Genomic DNA, 23,939 nt, shown 5'->3' with positions numbered 1-23,939 from the left:
ACAGAAGTATTGAAAATGTCAATTTAATGAGTCTCCCTGGCAGCTGGCATTGCTGTGCTCATAATACAAAACAGCTGAAAAGGATACATGGAATGACACCCAAACATTTATTAACATATTGGGAATCAAAGTGCCATGGAAACACTAACTACAAATATTTATCAAAATATTGGGAATCAAAGTGCCACGCAGACAGTGGCTACAATTATTCCCAATGAGAGCTGGCTTGAGAAAAGTTCAACAGTGACATAAGGGGAAAAAGAGCTCTATGATTTATTTTAAAACTATTTTTTAAATGCCCTGGTCTACTAACAGCTGTTTTTTCCTGCTGTGTTAGTTCCGTCCTTCAGCTCCTCACAACAAGAGTGGCTGCAAAAAGAAAACTGCTAACATGAAAACATGATCGGAATAATAGGCGACCCCCAGCAAGGAGCAGACCTTCCCCAAGTAGGAATGGAGCCTTGGCTTTGTGTTCTGAGTTTGGTCTCTCTCTCTTTTAGGTAACAATCCTTTGAAAATATGTGTGATGATGGATTTGGGAAAGGCTCCAGAAAATGAGAACTGTCCGGTGGATGGAACCACATTTAGCTAGCTAAATAAAACAAACAAAACTAAATCTTGCTCTGGCTGCTGCAACGGGGAAGTAGATAGAATCCAGAACTTAAGTTTTTTCTTGCTTTGAAACTGTATGCTTGACTCTAAGCAAATCCTCTCTCTACTGTTGGTAAGTTCTGTCAAATGGCCCACCCCGAGCTCCTGTAAACGGAGTTGCTCCTACCTCAGGGCCTTTGCACATGTTCCTTCTCTCTGGAAATGTTCACCCTCATTTCCACCCCATCATCCTGGCTGACTTCTGCTCATCCTTTATATCTCTGCTACCCTCCCACAACAGGCCTTAACAAGGCTACCCAAACTATTTTAGGTGTTGTAGGTTTTATGTTCTTTTACCCTGTACATTTTCTTTTAATTGCTTGTGGTAAGCAGAATAATGCCCCCCTCCAAAGATAGTCATGTCCTAATCCCCAGAATCTGTGAATACATTACCTTACATGGTAAAAAGGACTCTGAAGATATGATTAAGTTAATGACCTTAAGATGGTGATTATCTGGTGGGCCCAATAATCACAGGAGTCCTTATAAGTAAAATCAGTCTCTGTATTTTAAATACAGAGTGTATTGAGGCAGGAGATTCAGAGGTTGAGAGGGATTTGAAGATGCTACGCTGCTGGCCTTGAAGAAAGAGGAAGGAACCAAGAGCCAAGGAATCCAGGTGATCCTAGAAGCTGGAAAAGGCCTTGTATCCTTAGGACCTAGCCCAGTACCTGGCGTGTATAAACACTGGATAAATATTTGAAAATTGATTATGCTCTATAGGAGCAAGCAGTAATGGCATCACGAGATCTCCCCCAGTCTTCGTGATAACAGACAATAACTCTGACCAGAAGACCCCTTCATTCATTTTCATTCTTTTACACATTTGCTTTTTTTTTTTTTTTTAATTTATTTTTGGCTGTGTTTGGTCTTCATTGCTGCAAGCGGGTTTTCTCTAGTTGTGGCGAGAGGGGGCTACTCTTCATTGTAGGGCGCAGGCTTCTCTTTGCAGTGGCTTTTCTTGCTGTGGAGCACGGGCTCTAGGCGCACGGGCTTCAGTAGTTCTGGCACGCGGACTCAGTAGTTGTGGCACACGGGCTTAGTTGCTCTGCAGGCATGTGGGTTCTTCCCGGACCAGGGCTCGAACCCGTGTCTCCTGCATTGACAGGCGGATTCTTGCGCCACCAGGGAAGTCCCTGCTATTATTTTCAAGGTGCAATGCCAGACAATTGGGATAAGAGAGAAATCAAAACAGACCTGATCTTTCCCTTAATGATGAGGCTAAGTGGTGCCACCTGCTACCCAGGAGCTTCCTTTTCTGTCACACGGTTGTGCCCAAGTAACCAAAGTGATTGATTGTGGGGCGGGGGGTAAACACAAATTTTTGGTGAAAAATCTTGTTTATATTTGCTATGTCATTTAAACATGGATTTGTAACTGGAAGATGTATATGAGAAGGCTGTTTGTAAGCTCATAGTTATAGGATGTAGTTTTAGTAAGCAGCAGGTCACTATATATAAATTCCATCATTCTCTCCCCAAGGAAAAGAAACAGGTACAAGTTAAAGAAGATCAGACTGGTAGAGACCAGGCCCAGTGACAGGCTTGACCATGGCTCTCTCAGTCAGGTCAAGACTGTGTGTGACTATTTTCTTCTGATTCCATCAAGTAAAAGAATAAATATGAGATATAAACTAGAAAACTAATAGCATCATAGTATTAAAAAGTACAAATATTGCGTAAACAAAAAATAGGGGGGAAACATACACGTGTCATCACACTTATACATGCTGAAAACCTCTCTTGTAATCTTGCTTAATATAGAGGCCTCACTCATGTAAAACAAACTCTAAGAAAATCTAAGAAAAGAACGTGGGCTGCATGGTTTTGGAAACTATATTGCCTTTTGATGAAGGTTTAAGGTTGCCACATTAAAACATATAACATATAGTATTAACATACAATATAGTATGTCACATTTTACATTATGATATATCATATATCATAGCATATAAGGAAAATATCATAAAGAGCCCCATTTAGTGAGATTATATTTATAAAAGAGGCCTTACATACTCTGGATAATGTTTTTTTTTTAAGATTTTAATGTAAATGTGTATTTTATTAAAATGAAGGAAGATTCCATAATCATTAGATTTTTAATGAGCTTTTTTTTCCTCGAGACATGACCTGTTTCGTGATTCTCTCTCTTATATTTCTACTTTTAGCATTCAATTCCCAAACCTGGGTTGAAAAAACCTCAGCATTACATATACGGGGAGGGACAGTAGAAGTGAGGAGCAGTGACAAGGTCAAGGTCCTGAAGTGCGATGCTAGGGAACCCTGTCCCCAGGCTCTGCAGCCCAGGGAGCTCAACACCCTGGAAAGCTGGCCAGAGTTCAGCATGCACTCTACTGCCATCCGCTGTCACCGCTGCTTCAGTCAAACAGGGCAGAGACGTGGAGTCTTAACATCTTTGAGATACCTGGAAAATAGTCCAGTCTAATAAGACAAATCCTCTCGCTTTGTATAACATAGTATCAGTCATTTGTTCCACTTCCTTACCAACAGCTGGTATTTTAAGATACTAGCCATTTTGATGGTTGGGTAGTCGGCGGTATCTCTTGATTTTATTTTGCATTCTCACGATGACTAAGGTTGAGCACTTTTCACATGTGCTGGTTGGTCATTTGCGAGCCCGGTTTTGGGAGATGCATACTTCAGTTTTTTGCCCATTTTTCCATTGGATTGTCTGTCTTTTCCTTATTGATTTGATGAGTTCTTTATTCTGGATGGAATGCTTTGTCAGATATATGTTTATCAATTTTTTTCCTCATATTGAAGTTTGTCTTTTCATTCTTATAATGCTATTTTTTGATGAACAGAGTTCCTAATTTCAACGTAAATGGAAAATTTACATTTACTGTAAATATGCATAACTGTAAATTTAATGTAAATAGTGAAGTCCAACTTACCAATGGTCGGTCTTTTCTGGGTCTTAAGACATCTTGGCCTACACCAATGTTATGAACATATTTTCCAATGTTATCTTCTAGAAGCTTTATCATTTAAACTTTCACATTTAGATCTACCATCTGCCTGAAATTGATTTTTGTGTGTAACATTAGGGTAAAGATTCATTTTTTTCCCTTGTGATATTCAATTGAACATTGAGAAACCACCCTTTCCTCACTGCACTGCATGTCACCCTTGTCATAAATCAAGTGGCTGTATACCTGTGGCTGTTTCTAGTCTCCCTCCCAATGGTCATTTGTTTATCCTTGGGCCACAGCCATGTATTTCTTTTGTAATAATAACTATAATAGAAGGAAAGTTACTTATTAAATCCTACAGACTGCTTTGATTGGGCAGTTTGTCTACTGTTCTAGCACTCCCAGCGATGTGACAGTGTCTTAATACAAGCTCCCAGGGGACTAATCTGGGTCTTTCTTTCATAATTAAATATTCATGGGACTTACTACCACTACTACTACTACTACTATTACATAGCTAACATCTACATAGCATTTACTATGTGCCAGGCACTCTTCTAAGCACCGTACACACGTTAACTCATTTAACCTTCCCAATAACTCTATGAAATAGGTACTATTATCCCCTTTTAGAGATGAGCAAGATACCCCAAACCACCCAGCTACTACGTGGTGGTGCCAGGACTTGAATACAGGCAGTGCGGCTCCAGAGTTTGTGTTCTCAGCCACTATCCTTTACTGCCTTACTGCCTCTCTTATAGGCAATGTATTTTCTTGTGAACCATGACATGCAGCCAGGCAGTCTCCTAGCCCATGGACCATCAATTATACCAGAGCCATCTGACTGTGGAAGGTCCCCTCTTGCACCTCTGTCCATTCACTTACTCTTCGGGGTACTGAGTATTCATTTGTAGGTAGGCTGGGAAACTTAGCTTGGTTAAACTCTGCATACACTGTGGCTTGATGTAAAAGCCTTTAATGATATGGCTCCTGTTTTCCTTTCCAACCATCTCCCTCCAAAACCCCCAAATGTACTGTTGTGTGTTCCTTTACGGGATAGTCAGTCAGCTTCGGCCACAAGAAGAGACACAGTAGAGGCTCAGGAAAGCAAAGTTTATTATACTCACAGGTCAGAAACAGGAGGCACCCATGCCATGCAGAGCCACATGGGGAAGCACCAGTGTTGGTCAGGAGGCAAAGGGACAGGAGCGAGGGAAGAGCCTAGGCCATGGCCTTTATTAGTTTCTGCATTTCTGCAGGAAAGGCAAGGCAGGGCAGGGTAACAACTTAGAACTGGTTACTTTGAATAATTACAGCAGGCTCTAAGCTATAGGAGTGGTCCCTGGTTGCCTGGTACCTGGTCCTGGGATGACTAAGGCAGAGGAATATTGCTTCCAGTGGGGGTAAGGGCCAGATGGTGCAGGTATGGCTCTGGATTGGTGAGTTTGCATATCAGAGGCCTGCTTCTGTGTGGGTCCTTTGCTACCTCTAAGAATTGGCTAGTCCCAGCAGGGCAGTCTCTCCCCAGTCTGAAAAAAATGTTAAGATGTTAAAACATCATAATATACAGAATATTAAAAACATATATATAAACAATATATGTATTCCGTATTCAAACAATCTGTAGTAGCCAATGGCCATGTGCTTCACCTCAGAGCATATATTGTTCCTTGCTTTGATTGCACTTGTCTTATCTTTAAATCTTAGATCAAATACCACTCTGTCAGGTCAAAGCCCTGATGATCAGAGATGCGGTTACGAGCTTTCCTCACATCACACCCTAGTGGCTGCAGCACTTTTCAGATTGCTGTAATTATGGTTACTATACCTGTTTCCTCTACTAATTGTCTTACCCTTCTGAGGGGCCAGGGAGTGGGAATGGGTGGAAATGTTGCTTGAATGAATGTATAAATGAATAAGCAAATGAAATAAACCCTCCCTTCCAGAGACAACATTCCACTCTCTACTCTTTTCTAATCTGTACCACAAACCACACCTACAAAATGGGGTAACAGCTCCTTCTTGCCTCCTTTCACTAAAGGTCTGACATCTACCAAGGCCTCTTCCTTGTTGAGGCTGGGGTGACTGAGGCAGAAGTAAGGTCCAGGATTTTCATTACTTAGTTACTGAAATCAGTAATCTCAGTTTTGATATCATAGAATTAATTTATTAGCAAGATAGAATATACATTTGAAGGCACATATTTCAAACTAAAATATTTTAAAATTCCAGTGTTCATAGTTTACCATTATAAGCCTATCTTAATGAATTAATCCTTACAAGTGGTAAGCAAAGGATATTATTTCCATTATAAAGATGTGGAGTGAAGCTCAAAGATGCCAAACAACTTGGTGTAAAGTCACAAAGCTAGTAAGTGACAAAGGGCAAAATTCTAATTCAAATCCACGGCTTCTGTTACTAAATTTGGAGCATTTTTCCATTAAGCCACACTGCTCTTCAACTTACATTTATTTCCTCTCAGCTTTTATTGTCAATGTTTACCAACAACAAAAAGGTACATGTTTCATGCGTGCAAGCACTGTGTTAATGGTCATTTTGAATGCTTCTCAATCTAGGTAAACAGCAGAGCCTTCTCAAAAGGCAGTTTGCTAGGGCAGCAGTATGAAAGAAGTAAGCGAGTATAAACATCTCAAATAGAGAGACTAATCTGCAGAATTATTTCAAGGGCCTATGCATTTCTAAGGAGTATAGGGCTTCCCTGGTGGCACAGTGGTTGAGAATCTGCCTGCTAATGCAGGGGACACGGGTTCGAGACCTGGTCTGGGAAGATCCCACATGCCGCGGAGCAACTGGGCCTGTGAGCCATAACTACTGAGCCTGAGCGTCTGGAGCCTGTGCTCTGCAACAAGACAGGCCGCGATAGTGAGAGGCCCGCACACCACGATGAAGAGTGGCCCCCACTTGCCGCAACTAGAGAAAGCCCTCGCCCAGAAACGAAGACCCAACACAGCCAAAAATAAATAAATAAATTTATTAAAAGAAATAAATAAATAAGGAGGATAGAAAGCACAAAGCAGCTTGTAAAGAACCTCTAGGTGAACCTAGGGTTATTATGAAATGACCAAGAGATTTATCAAATGTTTCTATGTAATCAGTAAAATTAAGGATATAATATACAAAGTACAGTGGGTTGGTTTTACAGAAATAGACAAAAGATTATGGGTCTAGTAGAAAATTAAGCACATGATCACAAAGTTTAAACCGTGGAAATATGAACACAAGAGTCAACAGTATATGAAAACCTGTATACCCTTTTATGTATCTAACCAAAATAAAAATAATATTGTACAAAACTACTTTCAAATGATTTTTTAAATGTCTTTTCTCTGTCTTAATTTATCAGCAGGTGAGCCAACGGATCATATTTTTTGAAATTTCCACTTAGATACATTCACACGAATATTAACTTCTTTTATGTAGAATGAGAGTCGTATTTCTTTCATCAGCTTCTGAGTAGGTGGCTTTAAAACTCCATGCTGGTACATTTACTTATCTCTGAGGCTTTTAGAAAGGCATTTCTGTACTGTGACCCTTAAGAAACCAGAGTTTCAAATCCTCAACTTATTAGCCTCCCCTCTTCTCAGTCATCCTCAAGATTCAGAGAATGTAAAGGATTCAGCTTCAGCAATGGCTGGGGACACCCGCCCCAATACTGTTGTATTCCTAAATGCTATTTCATAAAATACATATTAATAAAACAGGAAAGAGAAACACCAAATGTTTTATTCTATATTTTCAATTCAGTAATATAAACAATATTTACATAGCATTACATTTAAGTATTTACACATTAACATAGAAGGCAGTAAGAAATGTTGCTTTGGGGGTTAATGACCACTATACTTGAAATAAGGTGACTTTCAAGTTCATGGTACACAATGAAAAGGATTATTAAAGAGCATATTGAAGAAAAATAATATCATGGAAAACTATTAGCTACATGGCTCAGGATTTACATTAATTATATTTTGGCTCCTCATATTTTTTTCCTTATTTAAAAAAAAAATACTAGCCTACTAACTTATGAAGCCTAAGTTTACTTTCAATAAATCACCTTGTTAACATAACTTACAGTTTGTTATTTACAATCTTTAAACATAATTGAAGAGCAAAGTTTTGGGAGTGCTCTTAAAATGTTAAGTAATGAATAAATGTATAAAAAGCTATACTGAGGAAAATGTCACATATTACAGCTCAATAATGTAAATGGTATTAGAGATATAAACATACTTCATGGAAAGAGTATATTGACCTAATAATACAGGTATACAAAGGAATGACTATGTACCATTTCACGAGGTGCCTATTATTCCAATAGTGAATCAGTCCACTGCCAAACAGGGTGAACAATTAAAATGAGGCAAATTGATTCAGCCCATATACAATTTCAAATTTCTAAGTAAACTTGAAAATATTTTCAACATTTATTTAACCAGAAAATATGTAAAACAAAATACTGAATTGAAAACTAGGCTTGAAATTGGAATCAAAATTCTTTTTCAGTGTGAGAAAATATAGGCAAATCTAGTTCATAAAATAATCTACAGAGACAAATGATGGGGACTGTTTTGAATATCATTAAAAAAATGTTATGCTGAAAGCAATATTTAGATTTTTTTTTTGTCCCATTGTCAGAGCTATCTAGTCTATAAGCTGGTGAATTAAATACCATGCATAATAGGAAAATAATATTTTCCACTGTATCACACTACATGTTCACAAGGCAAGTTATGTATCTACAAGTTATAAAAATAAATCTTTCTGTAGATTAAAAAATAAAAATAGAATAATTTGTATTACAAGTTTTAAAAAATATGGCAAACTAACCTGATAATCATGACTTTGTTTTTGCCATGATTATAATTGTCTTTATCTATTCAATAAATTAAATCAGAAATCTTTGATCCACCAGTGTTTTGGATGCCAAATTCTTCTGTCCTACTGTATTACGAATAAATCTAAAAATCTGAAAAAAAAGTAAAACAATTCAGAAGGAAAAAAATATATATAAAGGAAATTAATTGTGCACATCAATTAAAATATCTAAATTAAACTAGCTAATTCTCTCAACTATTTATTTTCATGTATCAGACATCTGAATTCCATGGCAATACACAAAATTATTTCAAGACTATTATCATCTTTCATAATACTGAAGCAGTGTGCGTCCCTATTCAGAATATATTTTTATAAATTAATAATACAAATCCCCTTAGGTTCACAGGAATATACTTTTAAATATTTGGCAAGACAAGTTTCCTCTAGCTCTAAAAGCTATGGAAACGTCAAAAGAACTGTTAGGAACAGAATTTGTTCTAATTCTAGATCGCTATCAAAAACTAATATATCTTATTAACTCATATACTTCTTTGACATAGTGGGGAATATTTGGGTGTTATGAATACTAACATTTCTAGAACAAATTTGGTTTTTCTTGACGTCTCCATTTCAGGCTCCACACCCATCCACGCAATTGTTTTCTAATCCAAGCAGATAGGGGATGTGTGAGAGTTACAAGTTAAAGTGGCTGAGCCTCAGCTACATCTCAGAGCTTGCCTTTTTGTTACAGTAACATCTGGTGCACAGGGTGAATGGGACTCTAATTACTGCTCACTGCTGGCATGTAGGAGAGATGGGTAATTTAAATGTCTTCCTATTAGGTTCCTTTCACATTTGCTCAAGCAACTTATGCCTTCCCCGAGACCTCAGTACTTCATTGAACCTGAAGGAAAGTGTAGAATGAACCTCGTTGAAATGTTTTTCCTTTTTTTGGCAGGGAGAATCATATTCTAAATCTTTATAAATTCCTAGTGAGAGTATACATTGTTACTCTCTGCTATAAAAATAAATATCTACTTCTAACATACTTCTTTTAAATGAAACCCAGAAAAAATTCTTAAATTTACCTCTTGCTGTAGGTACGTAAGGAAGGATGCTAAAATAAAATTTTGGCAAGCCAAATCCACAACACAGAAGAACATCAGATCATAAATAAGAAGAGTGGCTTCATTTCCATAATACAGAACACTGCTGAAAGAATAACTTTCATCTATCAAAAAAAGCAATTTGTAAGACATAAATTAGAAATTTAAAAATAGAATAAACCTGTGATAAATTTCTGGTGATAAAACTTGGATATTTAAAAACAACTAGTTACTATAATACTTCATGGCTATTGTATGTCAATTATACCTGAATTTAAAAAAAGAAAAAAATACTTCATGGTTTACAAAAAATAATGGGTATTAAAATTTGCTAATCTAAAAGGTTAATCAAAGAACTCTGCTCATAAAAAGTAGTTTTATCATTTGCACCAAGGGTTGTAATTGCTAGTAGTTTAAGTACACAGTCAATATCTTTCAATGATCAGGTAATGAATATCCCTTCTCTATTTGTTTATATAACTAAAGGCTAAAGAATCTTAGAAAGATTCTCTGAGATAGATTAAGTTTAAAAAGCAAAACACACTTTTCTGTACAGCAGAGAATTAACACAGCATTGTATATCAACTATACTTCAATTAAAATAAATAAATGAAAAGCAAAACAAAACCAGCAAGGACTAGAATAGTGTGCTATAATTTATGTCTCAAGTAGTCCCCTAAGGTTCTTCTCTGAGACCTTTTCTCTTCTCACTCCCCAAGTAGGGGTTCATCCTTTTTGGGATGTGAACACCCTTTTAAGATTCTAATGAAAGCTACAGACCCTTTCACGAGAGGAAGTGGGGGAAGTACACATATACAAATCTTGCACACAATTTCAGGGAGGTACAGAGAATCACTTCAGTGATTCAGCCGCCCATGGATACCCAGTTAGGACCTCTTGTTCTATACAAGAGGACATCTGGCTTGCTGTTAACATTCTTTTTTGATCAGGGAGTTAGTTATAGGAATATATTCAGTTTGTGAAAATTCACTGGCCATTAAGCTATATCCTTACAAGATATGCACTTCTGTACATATAGTTGTATACATATTTTTAAAAAATAAACAAGCCAGCAATATGCACTCTTCGTGGGTGACCTTTCACTGCCATCGCTCCAGCAATGATCTCATTTGATGAGACTCCCCAGCTTACTGTGTGCCTTTACTTTCTCCTAAGATCCAGTCCCCCAGTTCCTTACATTTAATGGCTTACTGGACATCTCTTCCTAGATGTCCCAAAGGTACCTCAAGACACAACATATTCAAAACCAAATTCATCCTCTTTCCTTCAAAACCTGGTCCTCCATCTGCACTTCCTGTCTCAGAGAAGGGTGGCACCACCACCAACCACCTAGTCACAAAAGCTGGAAATCCGGATGATTTTTGACTACTCTTTCTCTCCTACGCTCTTTTCCTTAACATCTCTGGCAATCTTTTCTTCTTCTTTATCCTCATCACTACTGCCTTAGCTCATATTCTCCTAATTTCCCAATAGAGATGAAGAAATTGTTGATGATGATTGTACATCTTGATTTTTTTACTTTCTTGTAGAATAATTATCTTTTATATATTTGTTTCTTGCTATTGATACATGACATAATAAAATGGGACACAGAAAACTACTATAATTCCTTGAAGTTAACTAAGTTCATTATGTTTCCTATATAAAAGTATAAAATCAAAAGACAGGAATTACAAGCATGTTTTTTCAAACTTGGAAAATAATAATCAAGTTCAGCAAAGGCATTTGAAGGGTACCATTGTAAAAGATGCTTTTTTCCATTGGTTCCATGAATTCCATTCCAAGAATTCTTTCAAGAAGCAATTTATCTTTTATAAAGTAGTCCATTTCCTTATGAACCTAATATAAAAAACGAGAGTCATTTCAAAAACAGCAGTGAAATGAATGCTTCCCAATTTTTGTAAAATCAGAAGGAGAGAAAAAGAAAAATGAATAGGACACAAAGAAAATCAAGACAATTTACTACGCTGGACTTTATAACAAAATACTCTTTAAGAATGTTTTAAATTTTAAATGCTATTAGTAGTACTTAGGACTAGATATACTGAAAATCAATTTATAACAAGCTTTTTAGGAATACAATCATAGCATATTTCTACAATAAATAATTGATAATATTTGTTAAGTAACAAAATTCCAGTACAGACATATTTTAAGGTAATCATCATGCTAATAGACAGGTAAAAATCTTTTCCTTTTATATAACTTAACTCCATTCCTAAGCCACAGTATTAGTTTTTACAGCAAAAACAAACAAACAAACAAAAAACCCCACAAGGCATAAGTCCATTGACTTGGTTGACTGAAGAAATAATTGACACTCCTCGTTAACTTTTTTAAAATTGCATTTTGATTCTAGCTTAAAAATAAATGATGATACATACATGATCGATGAAAGAGCCAAGAAATTTATTCATAGTATGATATGCTTTTATACTCTGCTCAAAAGTACTTCCTGATGAACTCAATAGTCTAGCAGGGCCATTTTTCTAACGTGAAAAAGAGACAAGGATAAATGCAACATGCCTTACATCCTTGGTATCTAAATAACATGAAATACTGACAAAATATATGTGAATTGTACTTTATACAAACCCTTGTTAGTGTCTCATGGATTCTGTCATACTGTTGTCTCATTTGGCTAGAAATAGCAATTTGAAAAGTTTGACCATCTGTATTGGGTATCAAACCTCTTTGGCTACACAAATTTTCCTGAAAAGTTAAAAAATTTAAATTAAGATCAAGATTATGAAAATTTTGCCTATCTTAAAAAGAAAATACAATATTTAACATTACAAGATTTGGAAGCCAACTGAAATTGTACTGAACTATTATATTTGAGACAATGAGAGTCCAACAGTATTCAAGGTTCCCACTCCCCTCTAGGTTTTACTAATTTCTATTTCGTCATACTTCCTTGCAGGTGCTGTATCATCTCCTTTACTCTGCCTACTTAAAAAAAACCTCATACTAAGTTCACTGTATATTGATATTCTTAGTTTTTTTTTTTTTAAAGGGCTTCAAATGCTTGGCTTTTTATTTATTTATTTATTTATTTATTTATTTATGGCCGTGTTGGGTCCTCATTTCTGCGTGAGGCCTTCCTCCAGCTGTGGCAAGCGGGGGCCACTCTTCATCGTGGTGCACGGGCCCCTCACTATCGCGGCCTCTCTCATTGCAGAGCACAGGCTCCAGACGTGCAGTAGTTGTGGCTCACGGGCCCAGCCGCTCCGAGGCATGTGGGATCCTCCCAGACCAGGGCTCGAACCCGTGTCCCCTGCATTAGCAGGCAGACTCTCAACCACTGCGCCACCAGGGAAGCCCATTCTTAGCTTTTTTATAATTAATTTATTGCTCTTTAATAAATGACAAAAAGTCTAGTCCTAGAATTAGCTACTTTTATAAATGGTCTTTTTTGTTTTCTAAACACTTTAATATGCTTCCTTAATTAATTCCAATAAAAAAGGTAGTGATACATGACCCAATGGTTAATGTTATAGACCAGATATCTATTTCATCTTTTTTAAATTATTATTATTATTTTTACATCTTTATTGGAGTATAATTGCTTTACAATGGTGTGTTAGTTTCTGCTTTATAACAAAGTGAATCAGTTATACTCAAGTCTCTTTGACACGACTTGAATCCTGAGAACCATATGCCTGTCAGTTTGCCCTACCCCCGACCTAGCCAATTCTCATAGATGCTTTAGGGTTCAGCATAAGTATTCTTGCCTCCATTCTCAATTTTATTTGCCTACTCTGGAGCTTAACATTCTCCTCCTTTATCTAAACCTAAGCTGGAAACATAATATAACACTTGGTTTTCTACTGACTTAAAGGCAGTCTATGTGTAGTGAATTTCTCTATTAAAAAAAAAAAATTTTTTTTCCTGATTAAAAAAGCACATGCTGCTACAGATAATTTATAAAATATGGAGAAATACAAAAAAAGAAAAAAAATCACCTATAATCTGAACACCAAGAGATACAGGTATTTTAAGGTATTTCATTTCCTGTTGTTGTCTAGGCATATACATATAGATGGCATAAAACTGGGATCGTACTGATTTCTTTTTCACTTAACATTATATCCTCAGCAACTCCCCATGTCATTAAATGTTCTATAAAACATGATTTTTAATGTTTACCTAGGGTTTCACTGTATAGGTAAACCAATTTACTTAATATTCTCCCATTTTTACGTATTTTTTGCCCTTATAAATTAAGCCCTGTGATGAAGATCCTGAACCTAAGTAGTTTTTCACACTGCTAATTATTTCCTTGAGTTAGATTAATAGAATCAGTAAGTCAAAGATAATGAACTCTTTATTTTTTTAATTTTTGGCTGCATCAGGTCTTAGTTGCAGCACGCTGGCTCTTCCTTGTGGTGCGTGGGCTTCTCTCCAATTGTGGCATGCAGGTTTTTCCTCTCTCTCGCTGTGGTGTGTGGGCTCCAGAGCACATGGGCTCTGTAGTTTGCGGCATGCGGCCTCTAGTTGAGGCACGTGAGCTCAGTAGTTGTGGCACGTGGGCCCAGCTGTCCCGTGGCATGTGGGACCCTAGTTCCCCGACCAGGGATTGAACCCGCGTCCCCTGCACTGTAAGGTGGATTCTGTACCACTGGACCACCAGGGAAGTCCCAAAGATAATGAATTCTTAAAAAACTCTTGCCAAATGCTTTCCAGCGTTTGTAAAAATGTATTCTGAGACGAGTGCCCATTTCACCCTGTCCTTGATTCTACTAACTATTAGCTTTTTTTTAAAAAAGTTTGGTAATTTGAAGAAAGTAAAAATGTTGTTTTTACATTCATTTCTTTTATGATTTATGAGGTGAATATTTTTTAGACGTTTATTAGTCTCTTCTGTTTATTTACATATTAAAAAAATCTTTTTGTCCTTTTTCCATGGGAATTTTTTGTTTTGTTCTGTTTTGTTTTTGTTTTTTGGCCACGCTCTGCGGCATGCAGGATCTCAGTTCCCCAACCAGGGATTGAACCTGTGTCCCCTGCAGTGGAAGTGTGGAGTCTTAACCACTGGACCACCAGGGAAGTCCCTCCACTGAGGTTTTAACTTAATTTGCTTACTGATTTATATGACTTTCAATAGCTATCAATATGTTTGTCATATTTACTATGAGAATTTTACCCCATGTCTTTTATTAATATAATTGTTGTCTACACAAATGTTCTACATTAATAAAGTAAAATCAACAAATGTTACTTTTTGATGCTTTCTGTATTTTATGCTTAGATTGTCATCTCCCAATCTGAAATATTCTTTTCTAGGTTTTCATAGTTTCATTTTTAAATTTAACCTTTCAGTCCAGGTATAATTTCTAATAGTTAAACAACTGATTCAGTTCAATGTATTAAACAAATTGTTCTTCTCTGAGATGTTGTTATAATCTATTAAGTTCTTGCAAGTCACAGGTATAGTCCCTTAATCAATAAATCCTCTTGGTTTTTCCTCTTAAGTACATATTTTTCTTTTTAAATTTTCTTATGGAAGTTCTCTAATATACATAGTAGAAAGAACAGTAAACCATCCATCACCCAACTTCAACAATTAGCGACATTTTACCAATTTTCATCTATCCTCCCAACTTTTTTCTTTTAAAGCAAACCCCAGATACCATGTTATTTCATCTGCAAATACTTCTGTATGTATCTCTAACCAATAAGGCCTTGAAAAAAAATGCCATTTTCACACCTAATAAAATTAATCTTTCCTTAATATAATTTAGTCTTTAGTCTATTAAATCTCCAAGATTTTTCCCAAAGATTTTTTTATAGTTGGTTTGTTTGAATCAGGATCCAATCAAAGTCTACATATTGTATTTGATTATTTTTTTTTCTTAAATTTCTCTTATATCTAACAGTCTTCTTCCACCACCACCACCACTTCTCCTTTTCTCTTCATGCCTTTGATTTGTTGGAGACACTGGGTCGTTTGTCCTGTGAGACATCCTAACATTTTGCATCTGGCTAATTGCTTCCTGTGGTATTATTTTGTCTCTATCCCCTCTATTTCCTGTAAACTGGTGGTTAGATCTAGAGGCTTGATTACATTTAGGTTCAATTTTCTTAGGCAAGAATATTTCATGGGTGATATTATGTACTTCCCTACTGCATCATAACAGGAAGTGCATAATGTCAGTTTTCCTAACTTTTACTTGTAGTAAGGTTGAGCCAGTGTGTTCAGATTATATCAACCTGATTCCTCATTATAAAGTTCCCTGTCATCCTTCACTTAATTTTTAGCATCCATTGATGACTGTAGCCTATAGGCATTAATCCATTAGTCATTACAAAACGGTGATTTTCTAACTTAGAATTCCTTTTACTTTCTTCCAACAGAAAGATCTTTCCCTCATGAATTATTTGGTTACTTTGAAATACAGTTCATAAAAGAACTGTAGGATGGAATTTGATTCATTCTCTTTCAGTGTTCAGGATAATGAGCTGGTATCCTAGCAACTTTCAAAAGTAACCAATGAGGATTTTTTAAAAAGATTACTACAAATCCCAGATTAAGAGAAACCATCTCTCAACTTAAAAAACAAAAAGATATAAAATACATTCATACCGCTTCTCTTTTAAGATTCATATTCATTTCTTCCATATTAGTATCAGCATGCCCATGTACTGATCTACCATGAATGTAATAACCAAAACATCTGTGGGATAACAGAAACACTGATATCTATCAAAAGAGAAGAAGAAGCAGTTAGCAACTCAACTGCAAAACAATAAAAATTAAGTTCTTCTTAAAATTGCTTCCTTTCTCTCAAAATAATGAGGGTTGAATTCTTGGAAAACATATAAAGAGAATAATAAGATAATAAAGGATAATGAGGTTATTTTAAAAAGTAGATGCAAAAGAGACTGGAGACACTCCCAAGAAAGGAAGAAACAGGGTTGATATATGAAAACTTTTCAGGGACTTCAGGTGAACTGTTTGGTGGCATAAGCAATTCATAATTAAGAAACTGCAAATAAAGAAGGAAAAATTAAGACAGTAAATATTAAATTGTAGCTTGTTATAACCATCTCTGGAATTAACCACCAGTGGAAATCAGACTAAAAATACAATCATAGCAAATCACTTTTAAAGCCTCTCTTAGTGTACTCATGACCTTTAAAAAGGGAGAAATAACAGTTGCAAGATAAAGTCAGAAAGTACTTACATTGCTCATACAGCACAAATCAACAAACTGTCGAATTTTATCTTCTACAAATCTCTCATAAAAGACAGCAAAGAACACAATCTGAAACATTAAGCCAAGTTTATGTTTATTAGATTTTAGGATTTAATTTTCTTTCATAGCCACAGTATAGTGTCATAAGAAAAAAGAAGTTCCAACCAAGAACATAGTGGCCAATAACAATTCCTGTGGGATAAAATCCTAGTTATCATTTCTGATTCTTCTGTCAAAGGAAGAATGCTTTGCAATTGTGTTAAGATTCACTGAGGGAGCTTATTTTGAATTTAAAAAACTTTTCTGTGTCATTAAAATAAGATAGGACAAACACAGGGGGAGGAAGTAAGGGGCTTTAAAAGCTTTAGGATAAACCAATGCATTAATGGCCAGATTTAGGTCTGGTTCTGCAATTCCGCTCATCTCCTAAATTCAAAAAGCCACTAGAAAAATTGCTGTTTTTCAAATTAATCTTCTCTGATAGAGTAGCACATAAAAAGCATATGTCAAGTATTCTGTTTCAACTACAGAAAATGTGTTAAACATTCAAATGGAATGGTTTCAAGTGTTTTCTTAGATAGATTTAATAACAATACTACAAAGGGAAGTTTTATAAATCACAAGAGAAAAGTTTACATTGTAGGCCTTCTTAGATCCACTTCAGAGAAGGATAACATTTCCTAACCACCCAATTCAAAGCTGTCGCCTGCTGTCGCATTCCTAACTTCCATTCCCCTTACCTCCCCCTCTACTCACTATCTCATCTCCCTGCTGATGCCCTTCACAGCACTTGTCACAGCTGTGGCTTGTTCTTGTTACAGCATATCTTTGAGCTCAGCACAGTGCCTCGCACGTAACACGTACTCAGATATGTAAAAGAATATAGCAGGTGAACACTGAGAAAACTTTCCTAAATAGTCTCTGAACACATTTTAAAACTCCTTTAAATGACATGAAAAACAGTAACATTCAAAGTTTAAAAACTAAGAGATGCCACTTAAAAATTGAAGAAGCTGGGTTTGGGGAAATATAAGGAGTGAACAATAAAGCCTAATATTATGAGAATCAAGAAGATTTTGTATAGACAAATTTATGGAACTGTAATAGGCTAAAGGAACTTTTATGGATATTTTAGGAATAAACACTGATAGTTTGAGAATGTGACCATGGTATCAAATGACAGCAAAGTGAGAAACAAAGAACGAGGTTAGACGGTAGTGCCCAAGACAGCTAGTTGCTGCCTGAACAATCCTTTCCCTTCCCCTTAGTGACAGACCCCTTCTTTGAGGGGGTCTACCCAGCTGACAGTGCAGTGAAGTGTGGCCATGTGACCAAGTTCTGACCAAGGAGATGTCAAAGACACTTCTGAAAGGGCTCTCAAAGAGGAGAGGGTGAGCGTCCATTGCACTCCCCGGATTGGCAGGCCCACCAATCTGCACACAGGACCAGACCCCGGCCCTTATGGTCGTTGAGTTTGGGCTGCCCTTGCTCCACTGCCCACCTCCTCATCCAGTCATGCTGGAGCATCTGAGCTCACTGCCCACACAAATGGATTACAAGGGCCAGAAGCTAGCTGAACAGGGGTTTCAGGGAATTATTCTTTTCTGCAATATTTGGATTTATCGATGGGTATGTGGCTGAACAGTCTGGGTGGACTACAAAGTTATGGCAGGATTTGCTTTTTCGTGTTTGCTGACATTTTCCTTCATGGCCCATTTATCACTGACACCCCCTCAAGTGGTTCGAGACTTGCTCTGTTTGAGACTCCGGCACACAAGACAAGAAACCAGGGGAAAGAAAAATTAAGAGGCATGCTAAAAATAACTGATAGGGGTTTTCATGATTCAGCTTTACTACTTTACCTGCTTGTGTTTCATGTGAAATGAGCTAAATTGTTTTCATACCTGAAACGTGAGCTAAAAACCACCTATGCTCAGCTATATATAAATTTTGTTCTCTTTATATTTTACTTCTCAGTTGGGTTTTGATTTATAAAACTTTTAGACTTTCTCTTAATAATCTTCCTCTGAAATGCAGAACAGAAAACAACACAAGTATGCAAACTTTCTTGCAGGTCTACAAAATAAGGAAGAATAAATGCCTCATAAATGATAATACAATTTAACTATTACAGTTTCATAATTTATTATGAGTAGTTAAGCTGTTTTAATGTTTTCAGTTAAAACTCATAGTGAACAAATAAAGAGGAAAGGGTGAGGTCTTCTCCCCTGGCTCACCCCTGCAACTCCATCAGCCATTACGGACTGCGAGGTGACCTTAGAGGTGAAGTCCTGAGGGGCAGAGCAGAACAACAGGCATCTGGGCCTGACAGCAGCCACCCTGCTGGCCCTGCATTGCCAACCTCTGCTCTTCTTTCTCACAGGAGACAGAAAAGTCACTTTTATTTCAGCCACTGCTATTTGGGGTTTCCGTATTGTTGTACTCAATCAATACGAAAAGCTTCAGATGGTATTCCTTTAAATTCTCTACACCCAGATAAATCTCATCTATTCACAAAAACTTATATTGGTATATGTAAAAATAAATATTTTCTTACTATTATACTGATGATAAACATCAAACCCCATAATACGGTTGACAGACAGTAACTAGACTTATCATGGTGATCATTTTGAAATGTATAGAAATATCAAATCACTATGCTGTGTTCCAGGAACTAACATAGTGTTGTAGGTTAATTATACATCAAAAACAAACAGACAAATGAACAAACTCTTAGAAGAAGAGATGAGATTTCTGGTTACCAGAGGTGGGGGCTGGAGGGGGAAGGGGGGGAACTGGATAAGAACAGTCAAAAGGCACAAACTTCCAGTTATAAGATAAATAAGTACTAAGGATGCAATGTGCAACATGATAAATTAACACTGTTTTAGGTTATACATAAAAATTAAGAGAATAAATCCTAAGAGTTCTCATCACAAGGGAAAAATATTTTTTTTTATTTCTTTAATTTTGTATCTGTATGAGATGATGGATGTTCACTAAACTTATTGTGGTAATCATTTCATGATGTGTGTAAGTTAAATCATTACGCTGTACGCCTTAAACTTATACAGTGTTGTATGTCAGTTATATCTCAATAAAACTGGAAGGAAAAAAATCAAACCCCATATTCTTTTAATCAAATTTTATTTCAAATCCTAATTTCTGTTTCTTTTTCTTTTCCAATTGTCAAACTATCCCTCACTAGCTCTATCCTATAGCTTCAAGTTTGAACAAGTCTCACCAACTTAAAATAAATGCAAATTTAAAGAGTCTATTCTTAAGTTTCAGAATGACACCTGAGTCCAATTCTGTAGGAATTTTGGGATTTCAATCCCAAAGATCGTTTAAAATAAGCTTTTAAGGCAAATATTTGCTCTCCAGTTTACACGAAGTTCAACCTATTCTTTCTAGAGGTCCCACCTTCATTTGCTTACTTAAAAGTTAGAGAGATCTTAATCAAACAGAAAGCCTTTTTCCACTCATGGGAGTGTCTGTAAGCAAGAGAAAGAAATGCAGAGATCAGAGTTAAGCGCTGTAGCTGCTGCTTCTTTCTTTTCTTCCTTCATTCTTTTTTTTAAAGCTTTAAGAAGATAAGGGAAGTAAGCACAGAAAAGATCCTCTGCTAGAGCCCTGGGACCTGAGAAGATTTATTTTTAGTTTCAGCTATTTCAATAAATATTTCAGAGAAGATTTCAGAAGGGGTACTGGTTTTTGAGAGGTTTAATGATATATAAATAAATGTAAACTATAAGTTATATTTCAAAAGAAAAGAAAAGATTAAGGGTACCTTAGCAATTCCTATCATTATATATAAACTAAATCCTGTGACTAGAAAGCTGCAGACTCTGAAAGACCCTTCAGAGACCCACTATTGAGAAGAAATGGACTCTGAAATCAGATTGCCTGGGTTCAAATTCCAGTTCTGCCAATTTCTAATTGCAGGACTTTAGGCAAATATTTAACCTTTCTGTGCCTCAGCATCCTCAGCTATAAAATGAGGATACTAAAAGAATCTATCTCTGAGGGCTACTATGAAGATTAAGTAAGTTACTTTGTGTAATGCAGTAAATTAACACAGTGCCTAGATTATCATACTATGTAAAAATTAGCTATTAGTTATTATTATTGTTGTTCTTGTCACCTTCTTTATACTATAGAAATCATGTTGTGGTCAATATTTGAGGATTAGCATGTAAACAGAGTTAAAAATATAGAGAGGCAATGTTGCTTAAAAGAACAATCTCTTGTTACCTGTATAATTCCAATGACTAGCCAAAGAGCGGTAGACACCGCATATCTCAAAATGCGGCTATAAGGAGCTATGTAGCTAGGTGGGCTTCTGGAAAGACTAGAAGATGAGTCCATTAATGCTAAGTTCTTGAATCCCACAACCTGAAATAATAAGAAAAAATAATTTAAACAGACATAAAGAAAACTCCTCTAGTCTGAAAATAAGACCCTCCTCTCTACCCCTTACCTTGAAAAACTAAAGTATTCAAGTTTGTATAAATGGTAGAAAATCTAGATAAAAATAATTATCCAGTATTTTAATTACAAAGTATTTAATACAAAATATTTAGCTAGTTCATTTGGTATTCTCTTCAATATGACTAAAGGCCAAATATAACATTATCATATACACAGACAAAGCTCAAAAATTTCTGTCAAGAGAATAAAGCTTTCTTCAGTAAACTACCAATGAACAACCAGTATTTCATGAGTTTTAACATATGCCAGGAACTATGTAAAATACCTTTTATACTTTAAAACAGTATTTTCCAAAATGTCTTTTGAGGAAGATACCGTCTTTGATAAAAGGAAACCATGATCAAATAAGTTAAGTTAGTATATTATACTCACCTCCATGCCTTTCACCCTCATAGAATAAAAGCTCTGGAAAGTTTTATGGTAAAGGAATCTACATGACTTTATTGAATCCAGTGTTTTCCAAACTTACTTCATTATAATACTTTTTTCTCACATAACACCTTTTAAAGCTTTAAAAAACACTACTATAAATGAATTTTTGAGACAGTGTTCATATATCCTAGGGACACACACATTCCTCTAGGTTTAAAAAGGAAAGGAAGGAGAAAAGTGGGAAAGAAGGAAAAAGGAAGGCAGACATACAAGTTAATAATTCATACGTAACCTTACTTAAGCAGCTAATTCTAGAGAAAACCTGTTACTCATACAGTTTCCATATTTCAGTCTCATATTCAGTACTGAATACTTCTTTAATAATTCTACTCAGACCCATGAAATAACTGTAAAGGGATCATAAGCATGTACCCATTCAGTGTGTCTTGTTAAGCTACAGCCCCAGCTCTTAAGACAGAACACAGTCCATAGTAGGTGTTCAATGATAATTTGTTAGAAAATTTCAACCTTCTAATAGTGGTTCTAATACAGGAGTGAGAATATGAATAATGGGGTGGGGGTTTCTTAAAATACAGATACTTGAGCTTGCCTCAGAGCTACAGAATTGAACATAATCTCGAGGGGTGAGGTAAGGCATAGGTATTCTGCAAAAGCTTCCTATGGGGTTCTGCTACAAACCAGTGGTTTAAAAATCACTCCTTACCTACAGTAGACAAATTCAAAGAGACAGAAAGTAGAATGGTGGTTTCCAGGCGCTGGGGAGAGGGGAGAAGACGGAGCTGTTGTTTAATGGGTACAGAGTTTTAGTTTTGCAAGATGAACAGAATTCTAGAGACTACTGCACAACAATGGAAATGTACTTAACAGTACTGGACTGTATACTTAAAATGATTAAGATGGTAAATTTCATGTTATGTGTGTTTTTTCATGGCTTGATTACAATATTTTAACCTTTAGAAAACTCTTCCACTGACATGAAAACTTAGCTGGAATTATATTAACATTTATGAGGTACCCATAAGTCGTATACAATTACATCAAACAGTTTATACCTCCAAAAGGAAGAGGACAGTAAGTACTTGAAAGAGTGGGTTAATTTTTCTCACAGTCTGAATTTCATTCCATTCATTTGCCACAAAATATGTTCTCCATATGCTTACTGGAACGGTAGCACTCCGAACACCACCCTCACCTGGTTGGGGGGATAAAATGAGTAAAAGCGTTTCACCTTCTTTGCTCTACAATGGTGGCAAAAGAATCTTGGTACAAATGGTTACTTTCATTACCTTCAACAGCTTTAAGAACCTTTCCTTTAGGTCGCTCCCAATCAATAAAGAATATGTCTATGGTAATCTGGGAGATGAGCTTATGCAAAAATTGCAGAGCCTGAGAATGACAAACAAAGCACCTTAAAGTATCTGCATTAAGCCTGCTTATGAAACCAACAGTGATTCTTTAAGAATGTCCATCGACAGATGAATGGATAAAGAAGATGTGGTACATATATACAATGGAATACTACTCAGCCATAAAAAAGAACGAAATAATGCCATTTGCAGCAACATGGATGCAACTAGAGATTATCATACTAAGTGAAGTAAGTCAGAAAGAGAAAGACAAATACCATACGATATCACTTACATGTGGAATCTAAAATATGACACAAATGAACTTATCTACGAAAACAGAAACAGACTCACAGACATAGAGAACAGACTTGTGGTTGCCAAGGGGAGGGGGGCAGAGAGGGATGGACTGGCAGTTTGGGGTTAGCAGATGCAAACTATTATATACAGAGTGGATAAACATGATCCTAATGTATAGCACAGGGAACTATACTCAATATCCTGTGATAAACCATAATGGAAAAGAATATAAAAAAAGAGTGTCTCTATGTGTATAACTGAGTCACTTTGCTGCACAGCAGAGATTGGCACAATGTTGTAAACCAACTATACTTCAAAAAAAAAAAAGAAACAAACATACCGTAATCACAAGAATATATAACTTTCACAAGTTACAAAGTCGTTAATACCATTAGGGGATCAACAGAAGCTCACGAAATAACGGAATCACCAAATTCACAGAATTTTTATATACATATTAATTCGACTTCCCTTTTTCTGTCTTTCTTTGAAATAGGGATATGAAAGGAGACACACTACCTCCTCCTCATACAGGGATCTTGCATTAATTGTCTCTCTTTCCCAAGGTTTCCAAAAGCATACTTTGTTTTCTAGATCATCTAACTTCTTTATAAGTAAAGGTATTTCCAACTATAATTTGCTTGTCCTAATTAAAGTT

At 36.1% G+C, this 23,939-nt stretch overlaps 1 protein-coding gene and 1 pseudogene across 1 annotated transcript in view; one reads left to right on the top strand and one right to left on the bottom strand.

Annotated features, from left to right (window-relative positions):
* Positions 1-6,575: 6,575 nt before the first annotated feature.
* TMEM67 (transmembrane protein 67) overlaps positions 6,576-23,939 on the bottom strand; it is a 43,172-nt gene continuing 25,808 nt past the window's right edge. Inside the window, exons 19-28 of the mRNA XM_059994897.1 lie at positions 22,922-23,021; positions 22,688-22,827; positions 21,006-21,146; positions 16,737-16,817; positions 16,136-16,252; positions 12,145-12,261; positions 11,934-12,038; positions 11,286-11,388; positions 9,511-9,653; positions 6,576-8,570 (exon numbers count right to left, since the gene is read on the bottom strand). Coding sequence (XP_059850880.1) covers positions 8,490-8,570; positions 9,511-9,653; positions 11,286-11,388; positions 11,934-12,038; positions 12,145-12,261; positions 16,136-16,252; positions 16,737-16,817; positions 21,006-21,146; positions 22,688-22,827; positions 22,922-23,021 — 1,128 coding nt within the window. The 3' untranslated portion in view covers positions 6,576-8,489. The remainder of the gene's footprint in view (positions 8,571-9,510; positions 9,654-11,285; positions 11,389-11,933; positions 12,039-12,144; positions 12,262-16,135; positions 16,253-16,736; positions 16,818-21,005; positions 21,147-22,687; positions 22,828-22,921; positions 23,022-23,939) is intronic.
* On the top strand, positions 18,264-18,576 carry LOC132440246 (signal peptidase complex subunit 1-like; annotated as a pseudogene).

Source organism: Delphinus delphis, chromosome 17 (genome assembly GCF_949987515.2).
Source record: "Delphinus delphis chromosome 17, mDelDel1.2, whole genome shotgun sequence".
NCBI lineage: Eukaryota > Metazoa > Chordata > Mammalia > Artiodactyla > Delphinidae > Delphinus > Delphinus delphis.
The sequence above is the reverse complement of the archived record's forward strand: the minus strand, read 5'-3'. Positions and strand labels throughout refer to the sequence as shown.